Source organism: Oenanthe melanoleuca, chromosome 3 (genome assembly GCF_029582105.1).
Source record: "Oenanthe melanoleuca isolate GR-GAL-2019-014 chromosome 3, OMel1.0, whole genome shotgun sequence".
Lineage (NCBI taxonomy): Eukaryota > Metazoa > Chordata > Aves > Passeriformes > Muscicapidae > Oenanthe > Oenanthe melanoleuca.
The window spans coordinates 23,168,490-23,183,226 of NC_079336.1; the positions used below are offsets into that span (position 1 = coordinate 23,168,490).

At 37.4% G+C, this 14,737-nt stretch overlaps 1 protein-coding gene across 2 annotated transcripts in view; it reads right to left on the reverse strand.

Annotated features, from left to right (window-relative positions):
• Positions 1–14,737, reverse strand: part of BMP5 (bone morphogenetic protein 5) — a 55,291-nt gene that overhangs the window by 20,371 nt on the left and 20,183 nt on the right. For both annotated transcript variants that reach the window (XM_056488496.1, XM_056488495.1), the window contains 2 exons: positions 10,140–10,332; positions 4,207–4,355 (listed from right to left, as the gene is read on the reverse strand). In XM_056488496.1, the coding sequence (XP_056344471.1) occupies positions 4,207–4,355; positions 10,140–10,332 (342 nt within the window). The remainder of the gene's footprint in view (positions 1–4,206; positions 4,356–10,139; positions 10,333–14,737) is intronic.

A 14,737-nucleotide genomic window follows, 5' to 3' on the forward strand; every position in this document is an offset into this window, starting at 1 on the left:
TACCAGATCCATCAAGAGGTTTAAAGGTAACAATCCAGCAGCATCTCCCAGAGTACTTGAGAGCTACCATGGTCATGTAAGTGAGGTGCCAAGGTTGTCCAGGGGCAACTGTGGGATAGACTGGTGACATGGTGTGGTAATGGCGAGGCCAAAACAACATCAAATATACAGCCAGAGGCCAGAGTGCTGCCACAGGTTGTCATGGCTTGAAAGCAAACCAGACACTCCATGTCACTCCAAGACAGCTGCCTTTCTGAAGGCTTAGTTGGACTAATGGACCTTGGAAGATCCAGGCTAAAAAAAAGAGAGGCTAAAGAAGACAGTCTATGTTTTTTAGTTTCTTCCCCAACATCTCTGGAGAAGAACTTCACCAATCCTCCATGCAGCATGTAGGGTTAAGAACCAAACTCCCTTCCAGGGGACACACATCAGAGCATATCCAAATTCATGCTGAAGGGGGAATTGGCCTTCCACAGGCTTCACTTGGATCGAGGAACCAATTTTTTTCAAGTTTGCTTTTGCTCTGAGGAAAAAGAAATACTTAAAGAATCAGAGTCAGGGAGCTGAGAGTTCCTGCTGCCTGCCCACCTCAAAAAGCAGGAAAGCCCAAAGAAACCTTCTATGGGACTATGTGGTAACAGAAGTCTTAATCTTCCTTGTTTCTTCAAAGTTGACACAAGTTTCTTCCCTTCTGGTGTGCTGGTAGATGAAAAATAAGTGAAAGCTGCAGTAATCTAATAAAAGGCACAGAACTACATGACTGTGGGGTTACTCAGGATGTTGTATTGAAAGCTGTATATTTGGAATCTGTTTTATTCTGTGGATCACCACCAACCACATTGCACATTATCTCCTCCCAATCTTTTGTAAACAACTCCAGGTTCTCCTCAGCAATGACATATACAGAAAAAGGATTACTTTTGTAGCCCTTTATATCTCTTCAGCAATAGTGATGTTCAGATCACTGCTAACATCCACTTATAAAAATGCTAAATGTTAATTCAAAGGTGCTGATTCACTAGAACAAGTTTTAAGTCTTAGGAGACATGTGGCATATATATGGGAAAAGGTTGCATGGAGCTTTTCAAATTGTTTGTTCATCTGTATTGATTTTATGCTGCAATTCATCCAACACCCATGCATCCATCAGCATGAAAAAGATCACCTCTCATTTGAATCATGACAGAGAGTTTTGGTGTCAAAAGTAGGGAATCAGCCAAAAGGGGATGCTGTAGAATGTAGAGGATACATTAAAAAAGAGAATAAAAAAAAACCTGATCCTTAATTCACCACAGCCCCAGGGAAACAGTGCATTATATGTTGACAGCTTCCATATGTGTCATGCAAACCTTTATTCTTACTGTTCAAAATAAAATGACCCATTAAGAGAAAAAGTCTACATTTCATGCTAAAATGAGACGTATGATACCAAATACTGTCCTAAAAAAACCAAAAAACCCAAAAAAAACCAAAAAAAACCCACATTCCAATGTCATGTGGCTTTTTGTACTTTTTCAGGATTTTCAAAGAGGGAAAAATATGAATTACAGCAACCAGACATTTTTTCCAAATAATTTTTTTCACACTGTTATATTAAATAGTTAATTTTTTAGAATTCCTTATGTAGACATTATTATTATTATTTGTTCACCATCTTCAAGGATGCAAAGAAATATATCTACACAAGCAATTGCCTAAAATGCCTCTGACAGATAACTGTAAGAAAGATTACTTTTAATGGTAGTGCTAACAATATAGTAACATCTGGAGTCTCAGCAACTATTGGTGCCCATTGGCTGCATGAATAAAACTAAAAATTAGCATGTATACAGACTTGATTATCCAGGACCACAGTGTAGCACTGGAATAACTCAATCAGGGATCCTCTTACTTAACAGAATCCCATTTAGTTTAATGATCTGTTGCAATAGAAAGGTTAATGGATCAGGTTCTATCATAAATATCTCTCCAGTTATGGGGACAGCAATACTATACCTCCTGTAAACTCGGCTGACAGCTGGAGGCATGAAGAAATGTGCTTCAGACCTGCCTGGCCTGAAGTTCCCTCGAGCCAAGGGAAGGTTTTCCAGTTGATTTGAAGCAGTCCCTGAGCTCTCACAGAGAGCTGGTTGGAGGAAAGGTGGGTGGGGTTCTCTGGGTTACCAACCGAGCCCGCTACACACTGAGTCGTATAAAAATTCATGTTCCAGCTGTACACAAACGTGTCATTCAACTGCTGGTGTTTCTAATAGCTTCCAGAAGTAACAGCAACCCAATAAAAATAATCAAAGCCTTAAGAGCAAAATTGTAAGAGCATGAAGGGATGATTTTGCTTGTGCTAAGCTGAAGTGGTGTAGCACAGGTCTGTCTTATAGTTTTGAAAACTTTAGTCCCTAGAAGTGGACTCCTTGAACGAATAAACTGAAAGGGGGAATAGGAAGTGAGGGAAAAGGCAAATTCCTTCAGAAGTCAGGTAAATAAAGTGCAAAAGGTAAAGCTATTTGTGGCTTTGGAATTTAAAACAGGAAATTATTTATCACCTTTCTGATCTTGGGAGTAGGACAGGGGAAATATTTACGTGAGCTATTCTTATACAATTTCTTCAGTGTATTAATCTAAAGGTTTCCTTTTACCCACACAAACTTTCCTGTAGTTTACCAAAAGGATGTAATTTTGAGGCTAGAACCAACAAACTGCTGGTTGCAGGGTTTCTTAATGAATGCCTTTCATGGATATTTAATTTTTAACAATTTCTGTGTTCAAATCCTCTGGGGGAAAAACAAAAACAAAAACAAATTTAAAAAAAAATTTAAAAAAACAGCTCAAGGATGGAGTTTATTCTGGAGCAGGAAAGCTGGCCAGAAGCCAGCCCACCTAATTTGGATTCCTGACGGAGGTGTCACCTCCCCAGCATTGTAAGAGCTGTAAAATGGCCTCACTAAAGCAGGCTGCCTGAGACATCTGCTGCCTGTACAGCCCAGGCTCAGGAGTGGTGCCTTTGAGGGCTGGGTGGAGGAGCCACAATGTGCAAGCAATACTTTGCATTGGTGCCCCCCTGTCCACGGGCTGGATTCTGACCATAAAGGTAACTTTAGATGAGATGGCCACGAGCTTTGGTGCAAGCCTGCCAGCTCTCTTTTTAAGCATCATGCCTAAAGGACAGTTTTTGCATAACTCTCCAGCAGCCAGGGCACTTGCTGAAAAAGTATGAGACGCTTTGTTCACAGCCCAGCTGAGCCTGAGGGAGAGCTTAGATCAAAACCAATGAGAAAATGTAGCCAGAACAAAGAAGAAAAGAATATTAATCCTTACACCAGGGTTTCTTCTGCTACTCATTAACATTATGTCAGCTAAGGTTTAGATTAACTGATATCATAGATCCCTTGACCTCTGACATAAAAAGCTTTTTGACAAAAAGAGTTAAATCTGAGTTTGCTTGTAAAGTGGTATGGATTAAGTGAACCATCACAGAAAAAACAGCATATAAGTCTCTTTTTATTAGTTTCTAAAGAAGTCTAAGTAAAGAACATTTCTTCTAAAAATATTGTTTTGCATTGAGATGCATTTTCAAATTTAATGAAGAGCATAACTATGAATAATGCAGTAGCCCAGTAAATTTGTACAAAAACATCCAGAGCTCAAAACTTCCATTTTGATAGTGGTTTTTTCTAATTTTCAGCTAAACAAAATTTTAAACAAAAGATTTCAAAATTTTAACCCATTTCAAGATAAAACAAATCATAATTTTTAGATTTCAAATTAAAGAAAACCAATTCCCACATTACCCTATTGTTAACCTTTCTTCAACATCAATATCTACAGCTGTTGTACCTTCTGAATGGCTATGAAGTTTTTTTTATAACTTTCTCCATGCTTCAGCCCAAGAAGTTCTGCAAATCTGCCTGAGTTTCCTGAATGTAATCATCAGTGGTAGAGCATTAAAAATGGAACCTGATTTTGTATGTAGGAGCTCTTATACTGAACCCAGTTTCACTTGATTCAGCTAGTTTTATAATTGACATATTCCACAGAATTGAAAATAATAGAAAATTTGCAGACCACAACAGCAGCAGGATAAGATTTGTGTTATTTGCTTATAATCTCTCAGTGAACTGTCACCCAGAGAAGTTATAAAACACCCATCCAGAAGAGAGTCCTGGCAGGGTTTGACAAGAGCACACTTAGGATCCGTGGTTTCGATCTTACCGTCCCCGGTTTCAGCGCAGAGCTGCAAGCCCAGGTTGTTCTGCGGATTTATCACCCAGTGATTGCTGGTCACAGTAATGTCAAACACAAACCAGCCCACATCAGAAGCTTGAGCCTTTCTTGTGTCTAACAGGAACAAGTCTGCATCCCTAAGTTAAAGAAAATAGAGAGTTAAGGCATTCAAATATTATTACCTTTTCCCCTCATTTTCTTGCTGACAATAACTTCTTGGAGTCCAAATTAATAATCCTTTGACATATCCTCATTATGACACAGTGCAGCATGTGCTGTAGCTAACAAGCAGTTGTTGGGTATAATACAGATATTTCCCCTAAGAGGCCTTTCTGAAATGAGTTTCAGCATGTAAAAAACTATAGCTCTGGGAAATCTGAAAAATACAACTTCCTGATATAACTACATGAAATACATAATTGAGGTTGTGTATAAAAAAATCATCTTTCAACATTAGAATGTCTCAGGAAGATTCTCTTTTATAAACATTTCAGCATAACAGACAAAAAATTTCAAAATCACTTTCCAATTTCAGCTAAAACTCGGAGGCATAGTATTTCTAAAAAGATCTGTTGTTAATAACATATGAGGGCAGCTGTATCCTATGACAAAACATGAATAGATGGCAGTTCAGACCGTTTCCTATTACTACAGATGTTTAGAAAATAAGTCTCTATATCAAAGCAGAAATTACATATCTATTCAATAATAAAATTATTACATTTTAACCCTCAGTTCCCTGATATATTTTCAAATTTGTTCCCATGAAATCTTCCAGTAATTCAGAAGGGCTGCTCAGGGGAGTTAGTATAATTGTGTTACTAAATTTTTAGTACGGGTCATTTATTTGTTCTGTTTTCACATATCTCGTGCCACAATTGGTTCCAGATCATCATCTGTATTACAAATAATTTACTACAATGACCAGACTAAACCCAAGATATTTAACTCTCATCAGTTTCATTTTACACACTTCTTCAAAGCAGCATGCATTATTAAAAACTGTTTTCACCATTTAACCTTTTAAACCTAAATCTATAGTTATAGAAATCTATTTATTTTGTGCCATAAATAGTAGTCAAAACAGTAAGCTACAAGAAAAAGTGTTTTATTCTAATTTTTTACTGTACAAGTCAGCTAAAGGAAGACTTGGCTCAGATAGACCTGGGAATTGTGCTGTTGCCTTACAGAAAGAATTAATATATGCTTAAAGAGTAAAGACAGACTGAAAGAACAGACTTTGTGTAAAAAAGTGGATTTAAAATTGCTAGTGTCTTGTTACTGTATTCTTACAGTGCTTAATCACAATGACACCTTAGAAAGTTCCTGCCTTATCTAAACACAGTAAATGCACCTAGAAGGTCTAATACTGATAAAAAGCATCATGGGCACCTTTTGAAATTGTGGCTGCTAAATAGTAAGGAAAATAAAACCAGGTGAACTATGACAAGCATATGTTTACTTACACATGAGATATAAATGCAAAATCAAGTCAAAGAGCTCAGAAATTATAAAGGAAGGTAATTTAAAAAAAATTAATTGAAAGGGCCTTTTTTTCAAGTCACCTTTTTTTGTCTTCTGTTAAAGGATAATCTCTTGTTGGGCTCTTATCACTTCCATTCTAATAGGACTCTGCTAATGACCACACAAGGAGAAAACCTACATTCCCCCTCTGGAGTTAACATGAAGAAAATCTTACAATTCAAAAGAGCCTGACCTGCTATGCTAGCACTGAACAAATTAACAACGTACCACAAGCTCATAAATAGTACTCTCTGGAGTCTTAAATGCCAACTTTTTTTTTTTTTTCCTCTTATAAGCAGTTTTATCAGAACTTTAAACCTGGAAAGTTTAATTCTGACTAATAGTCTTTGAGATGTTTTATTTAAAAATGCTTTTGCATCACTCAGTAGATTTAACAGAAAACTGTAAAAGTGTTTGGAATATAAAATACTACAATACCACAATGATATAATTCCACACTTGTCTTTTCTCCCCCTAGAATATATAATTGTTTTCTCATATAGAGTCTTTCCATTCCAAAGCCAGGGCTGATACTAAATGTTCTCAAAATCACAGTGTTTCCCATGCCAAATCAGAATAAGGCATTACTAATGGCCCCATCCAGAAATTCCTACAAATGACAAATTTTGCCTCAATGTGACTTTATTACTTTGTACTGCAGCAAAAACTCAAACTAAAGTGTCTTTGGTATTGATACTTCAATTACTTGGCTGTCTCCCTGCAATTATAGTGATCTGGCTAAGGTAATAAACTTTAAAGAGACAGATTGCTCTTACTCATTAACTCAGTAAATGAAATGAAAATGAGTTGGGGATACCTAGAGAAAACCAGAACTGATTCTTGAAAACTCATAGAAGAATAGAGCAAATGTATCTGGACCAATACTAATTATTTAGCCCACACAACAGCATATTACTACAGAAATTCAAAGTATTTGTCAGGGAAAAAAACAACTTTTTCCACATTTGATACAGATACAGGGTAAAAACCTGACTCCTGAAAAGGCAGCAGGAGCTCTGGGATCAGGTTTCCCTCATTAGCTTATGTCATTGATTCAAATTTCTTATCACATTTTGTGACATTTTTAATTTTTAAATACTCCTTTATTTTGTGCAATCATGCTTGAAATGAAAAACAGCTGCAAATTTTGGCTGAATTTTAAAAAGTATTTCTATTTAAAACATAGCCCGCAACACGTAATGAAAACCTAAGGCTTTGTGTCTAAATAGCCCGAAATGCAACAGTGAATACATTCAGGCAGAATGCAACTGATTTGCTTTACTTTTACAGACTTCAGTCTGGTCCCCAATGATCAGTTTTTCTACAGGAGAAATCCTACCACAGACAAGAATTTCAGCAAAGAGGCTGAAGGCAGAATGTCTAAGAAGCTTCACATCTCCTGGGACCCTTAAGAAAGTAAAGGCGGAACAAACCATCTCTCTGTTCCTTGAAACCCAGAACAGTTCTTGATCATATCAAATAATTATTACAGTGTGATAGACCATCCCAATAATGCTGTTTTCCCTCTAGACTCGTTCTAGAAACCTGCTCTTGTATTTTACTGCCACTTGAGCATTCCCTAATGTGGGAAGAATCCTCAGAGTTTACTTAAATTAGTGGCTAGCTGCCACTGAATCATGAACAATGATTTGGCATATTGGAGGATATTTTCTGTTTTCTTGAGGAAAGATCTGGGTAGGATCCAGGGTGGGGCTCCATGAGAAGTCAGCCTGCTATGGGCCATGCTTCCTTAGACCAAACAGAAAACCTCAATCCCAAAGACTGGAACTTCAGCAAACTCCAAGGGAATTAAACACTTCCACTTCAGCAGTCATGCTGCCATAAAGACAAAAAGATGCCTGAGACAACAGCACAATCCTTAGTATGCAGCTTGGAAACCCTGGACCCTGGGCACTCCTTGCCTGAAAGCATGGCAGGATTATGTTTGGGATTGCAGAGTCCTATCAGACACCTGTGTTTGGGATTGCAGAGTCCTGTCAGACACCTGTGTTTCCTGTTCAAAGCAAAGAAGGATGGAGGAGCAGTTTTGCTGTGGAATGTCACTAGTAAGGACTGTGGGACATTACAGAATCACAGAGAAAGGTTTGGGTTTGAAGGGACCTCAAAGATCATCAGGTCCCAAACCCCTGCCATGGGCAGGGACACCTTACACTTGGATCCATGGCTCAAAGCCCTATCCAGCCCAGCCTTTAAAGCTTCCAGGAATGTGACATTCACAACTTATGTGGACAGTATGTTCCAGTTCCTCCCCATCTTCAGAGTTCTAGCACTCTCCCATTCTGTAGTTGGAGCTTCTAAAAATTTTGCACCTAAAACCTCATTTCCATTTGTAGAACAAACCTGAGGTGACAAAGAATATCACAAGTCTGGACCTAAAAGCAAAAGGTGTGCCTTTGCTGGGGAAAAAAAAATCCTGGGAGCTTGTGTTGGGGTCTCTTCTGTCTGGAGACAGCAAGGGGCTTGTGGAAAAAATTTCTTGTTTCTAATTTGAACAGTGAAGAGCTTCTGTTCTTCTCCCATCCTGTTCCACTGAGGTAGTTGCCTTTAATATCTCTACATATAAGTAGAAACTGTCAAAATCAACAATAGGAGAGAAACACTTAGCCTACATTTGAAGCTTCTGTAGTTACACTGGTGAAATCAAGTGCATGGCACATCATTGCCTGTTCCTCCTGTCAGCATCATGCTTCCATTAGAGGACATGAGGCCTTAATAATTTTAAATGTAAATATAAAGCATTTATAAATTTCTGTTCTGCATTGAAAGAAATCAAAAGAATTGTTTAGTACCTTCACAGAGGCAGTTGTCATTTGATCAAGTCAGATAATATTAATTGTGATCTTCATCAGAATGGTAAACAGTTTTGCTTTCTCTAAAACAGAGTACAAACCACCTACTGTGAAAATATTAAAAAACTTGAAAACATCAAAAATATTAAAGCAACTAACTTTTCCCATTAGTTTATAAAAAAATTTGAGTTCTCAGGTGAAGAGCTTTCATCACCTTAGCCTTGACCTGCTCTCTTTATAAAGATGTGTTTTGTTCCTGCTTCATTCCTTCCTCCAAGATCTCTTTTAGAAACTATGTCAAAAGAATTTTTGGGAAGCTGAAGATAGAGCTAAAAAAACCAAAAAAACCACAAAACAAAAAAACTGCTTTATTTTCTTCATCCCCAAATTTACTAAGAAAGTGAAAAGTATTCTGGAAGGATGAGTGCTTTCCTTTCTTGATTCCACAGTATAAAATTAATCCCAGTTTATAGCCATAAATATTTTATAACTGGATGTTCAGACATCTGACCTGGAGGGTACAAGATCAAGGTTCTGTGGGCAGAAAAGAGATTTCAGTTCTAACTCAGCCTTCAAGCTAACTTGTGTTGGGGCTTTTATTTTCTCCAGAATACTCTGCAAGTTTAAGTTGACATTTTCTTTGGTTTTGTCAAACCTTCCTGGGATAGAAATCAGTTCCAAGATTAAGAAGAGTTTTTGTTTATCTTAAAACAGAACTTTTTCCCTACTTTTCTGAGAAAAGACATAAACTACTTTAATTTCAATCCCCATATTTTGGGTCTATGCAGCTTTTTCAGAAGCATTATGGAATTGACACTAGTTTTCAATCATAATTTTCAGGTATTTGGCTACTTTGCCTGGTGAAATCTGCTGAGATTTACTGAGATCTTGTGGAGTCTTGGAAACATGTCATGTACAGAGCTCTGCAAACTCAAAATCAGGGGTTTGCTCATGTGCAGCATCACATGTGGCACTTAAGGACATGGTTTAATGATGGATTTGGCATGTTAGGTTTATGGCTTGACTCAGTCTCAAAGGTATTTTCCAATCTAGATGATTCCGTGATTTGTTTTACTTTTCAGTTACACAGCAGCATGTGTAAAGTATGCACGTCATCTTAAAGTTAGTGCATCAGTTTTTCTTTTAATTACCTTCTGCAGAATTGTCAAACACGAGCAAAAAAGCCATGCTTCTTCAAAAGTAATCAAAGTTAGACAATCTCTCTGCCTCTAAGGAGCTAAGTGAATCTTGGCTTTTAGCACCTCAGTGTCAGCAAATGGTGCATTTCCCAAATCCAGACACTTAGACTGTTCATGGGACTCTGCCATTTGCTCACTGAGAACATGTAATCTGTGCATGGGCAGATTATTTGGTGAACTTGAACATAAACCTGAAATAAATTACACTTAAGGTAAGTTTTATTCTTGTTCAGTGTCTGCTGTTGTTGCCTGAGAATTAATACTGCACAAGCCACAGTGGCAGCAGCGATGCCTTGTCAGGTGTACACTTATGGTCAGTTATTGACTTGTGATTGATTATCGGTTATGGGATGGCATAGAACATGAGGAGTGCATGGCAGGAGGGTACCTGTTGGGATACTCCTTGATGATCTGATAAATGCTGATCTGGATGGTTTCGTTCTCGAAGCGGCTGCTGCTCCGGTCCTTGTAGATCCGGAACTCGGCGGCTGTCACTGCCTCCCCGTGGGGGATCTGAGTCAGGTCAAAGCGGAACTCCTTGTAGTGCCTTCGGTGGTGGGAGAAGTCCTTGTCCCGTTCAACTGTGAGCAAAAGAATTGAATGTAAACTAGAGATGTGGAACAAACGCCCATTTCCCATGATTCATGGAGCGTTCCCTCTGCTTGGGGGTTAACAAACATGACAATATAAAACTGTGCAAATAATAAAACCACAAGCCCAGACAGACTTCCAGTTAAAGGAAATTCCACCAGCCCAGTATCTTCAGTTCAAAAGGAAAAAAAACTCCGTGGCTTTTATATAAATTCCAGAAGCTGGAGTGGAAAGAATATCAAAAAAAGCTGAAAGGGGGCATGTTGTAAAGTAACTAGAAATATGGACAAACCAAAAGCTGTGGAAGGATTTAGGACTTCTGTTAGCCATAAGCACAGCAATAGCAATGTCAGAAATAGAGATGACTTTGGAAAACACAAATTGCCTTTAATAAGCAGGCTGATGAGAGGAATGCAGCTCATTTCCATTTAATATAATAGAAGTGGTGCTAAAGTGCACTGCAACAACTACATAATTAAGAAGCAGTTAAGTTGTACAAATTAACACAACTTGTACTCTAATGGCATGCACGTTATCTTTGCAGTGGTCAGAAGAAGGAACTGATGGTCAGGGCCAAGTGGTTCTTGCACCCCAGCAGCATGGGATGTGCAATTCTGGCTTGAAAAGTCCTCTCAAACCTGTTCTTGCTGGGCAGAAGCAGGTTCCACTGCTTCTGACACTGCCACAATTTAAAATTAAAGAAGCAAACCTCATGATAGCTTAATTGAGGTTTCTACAGAATTTTAAGAGAAACAAATCAGAGGATTTTAATTTACAACTACTTTGGGTCTACTTCCATTGTCTGCTGCAGTTCTGATTCTGAGTGAGTTAGAAGCAACTTTTGCAATGGAATATATGTTTTGATGTGACAACGGAAACTACAGGCCAGAGCACTGGCTGATGATCGCCTTATGGGATTAATACTTCAGATTTTAAGGATGTGGAAAGGAAAATGATCCATGGTTTCCACATCCACAGAATACAACATATCATTGACCTATGAATAAGCTGTGGGAAGAGAGAATTTCTCTCTTCTGGAAAAGTTCTACCTGCCTCGTGACCTACGTGCTTTGTTTCACTGATGGTAGACAAACTGTAAAACTCAGAGTTGGGATTTGGTTTAGATAACCAACTAAACATTCAGCTTCCCTAAACACTCTCTGCTCTAACTCCAGCTCTTTTATTGCATTTTAGTCCTCAGATCTGAGGGAGGAACAATGTCAATTCTGATAAAGCACACATTTGGATTACTAAATGCTACATATATAAATAATGTGTATATTATAATATTTACACTTACATGCTCATTTATACATCCCTCCCAAACAATTTTCTCTGCATACATAATGTGTATGTGTTTGCGTGTATATACATAGAATTATATAATTTTATACATAAAATTATATATGTTCATTTTTACAATGTTGTCTTACAAAATAGAAATGCACTAAAGGGTAAAAAAAATAATTTTGGGCTTGTCATATAAGGGTATAGTTATGGACATATTAAAGTGAGAACTATTGAACAGAAAGTATTTAACACAATTTTCAGAGCAATAGTTACTAGTTAAGTCACCTGTGGTCATGTAACTAGTCCTTTACAGTTTACTTCCCTTTTCAAAACTGCAAACTGTCCTTGTTTTCATTAGGGTTTTTGTTTTTATTTTTGTTTTTGTTTTTGCTTTTTTACGTACAAATCTGTGTTGCCTTAAGGACCCCCAAAAATAAAATATATAGGCTATAAGAACACTTTATGTTCAGTGAAAATGAACTTTCTCCTGGCTGACAAAAGGAAAATTGTCTGCTAACTGTGAGGTTTACTTGGCTCGAGTGCATATTTAGCTTACATGGGTTTGCCATCGAACACCATGTAGAAAAAGTAAAGCAGAAAAGCAGCAGAAGCATGTAAACTGGCTGCTCTGTACCTGAAGATGAATGGGCTGCTACTGAAGAGAAACAGGATACAGTCTATTTAGCAGCTCCACTGCCCCTTTCTAAACTGTGAGATATATACAGAGATCTGACTGAAGGTTTGGGAGTTGTTTGCTTTTTTATTTAAATACCCATGTAAAGCCTTTCATTTCAGAGGAACTTGGCAGAGATTAGCATATGCAAAAGCACTGAGCCGGGAGGGCTTTTTCTAGTACAAAGAGTCTGCTGCAAGCTTCTGAGGTTAGAACTGAGCATTTCAAATCTGTCATGGAACAGATATGTCAATAACCTTCAAATGAGAACTATATTTAAAACAGATTTAGGGTAGCACAAACCTTTCTGCTGTCTCTGGATAGTATTTTTTCCAAAAGTATTTACCAGCCTGCATGGGTAACTAAGCACTACTCACTATGAATAAATATTGAATAATTAGACACTGAATAAAAATTTTAAATGCCACTACTGATAGACTGATTGATTTTTATTTGGGTTGGAAGCTTCCTTTTGTCTAGCCTCTACCAAGCTAATTGTTTTAATTAGTAACATCAGTTCAGAAAGAGTAGTTGTCTCCCTATATGTTTTAGTTTGGTCAGAAGCCTCTACAATACCCCTAATAATATCACTGGGGATCTCTCAGAGTCACTCACAACTGCTGAAAGAATACTGATAGACACTTTCTGGTGGGCCTCAAATTAATTGTTACAACTCACACAGATAGTACTTGTCTGTGTTTTCACATATATACCCAAGGAAGATGCAGCACTGTCATCTGAAAGGGACACAAGTTCAAAATTTCTTTGGTTCGAGACAGCATTTACAGAGTAGCAAGAGTCTGCAGAAGGGCAGGGCTGTAGGAAACAGGCACAGAAGAACACTGCTTATACACCCCGAGTCCAAGGAAGTCCCATTCCCTGCAATGAATCCAGAATTTCTGTCTGCAAATTTATATCAGCCAATGTATAAAGAAAAAAAAAAAAGAAAAAAAAAAAAAAAAGCATACAAATGCACACAACTTAAAATCTTGCATTATATAGCAGACTGCAAAAAAGCAGTGATGGTGATGTTGCAATAATGACCAACAGTTAGAACGGCAGCCAAGTTAAAAAAGTAAAATATTTAATTATATTGAATATTTTTTTGCTGAAAATAATAAAAAAATCTTGATCCCTTCTGCATTTAATAAATGCCTTGACAGGCAAGACTGTGAATGCTCAGTAGGGTATCTGTCAGGTCCTTTGTCCTGCTGAAATGGCATGAAGTGCAGGGAGGCACCATTTCTCAAATATTTTTATTTCACAGGGTAGAGCTTTTCAACACTGACAGCCTGAAAAACACAGGTTAAGATTTTAAAGTATTCAGTCTTTTCAGAATGTTCTCATGTCATTCCAGCCCTGCTCAGTACATCTGCCAAAATGCATTTCTGTGGGAGAAATCACAGCATCTAAAAGCCAGTTGACCAAAAAATCAGTATTTTTTTAATCGTTGGAGGAATATAATTTTTCAAAGTAAAAAAGTAAGTAGAATATTAGGGTCAACACTGATTTAAAAAAAAAAAATTCTTACTTATTGGTCAGTATTCTTAGCATTGACTTTTAAAAATGGTATTTTTATACCACCTGAAATTAATATATGCAGCACTACAGTTACATCAGACAAATCATGGCTCAGGGGAATATCACAAACACCTGTGTGTAAGATGGGAAAGAATGATATTTTCCACCCATGTGGCAAACTGATGAAACATTCACACTGTATTAACACTAAGTCTAACTCTAAGAAGAAAAAAGTCAAATTTACAGGAAAAAGGTATTTTGGAAAAGAGGTCTTCTTTCACACCAAAAGAAAATATCCTGCACTGATTTTCATTAACAAAACTATTTATTTTATGGGGGAAAAAAGAACAACTAAAAAACACCCAAAGCACTTATATGGATAACAAATATAAAAAGTAATCAGTATTTTAGAAATTTTGCTATAAATATCTGATTATGTTGACTGAGCTTAAAAAACATAAAAACTGCTAGCAATGAGTTTAGGTCATTGTGCATGAGGGACTATTAGATGTGCTCTTTCATTAGTGATTAGCTCCACACTGATATGTGCTTCACTTTGCCTGAAGATGTTGGTGTATGGCTGTGACATATAGGCAAAGTGAAAGCTGCTCTGGCAAATGGGTAACAAACCAGAGATATGCTGAAAAACATATTACAATGATCTGATTTTACAATATAGGATCCCAGGATCCCAGCTGGATTCACAGTGAAGTCTTACTATTCAAATTAATGTCACTATTTAACTTCTAAACATATCTGCCAAGGCAAAATGGAAGGTCTTTCAGACCTGTGTAACTATAAAGGGTCATTTACACTAATCTCACTGAATTTCACTGTTTGACTCGAAATTCTTCCTACAAGTACTAAGTAAACCAGTCAGTTTTAATCACTTCAAGGTGATAAAGTTTACA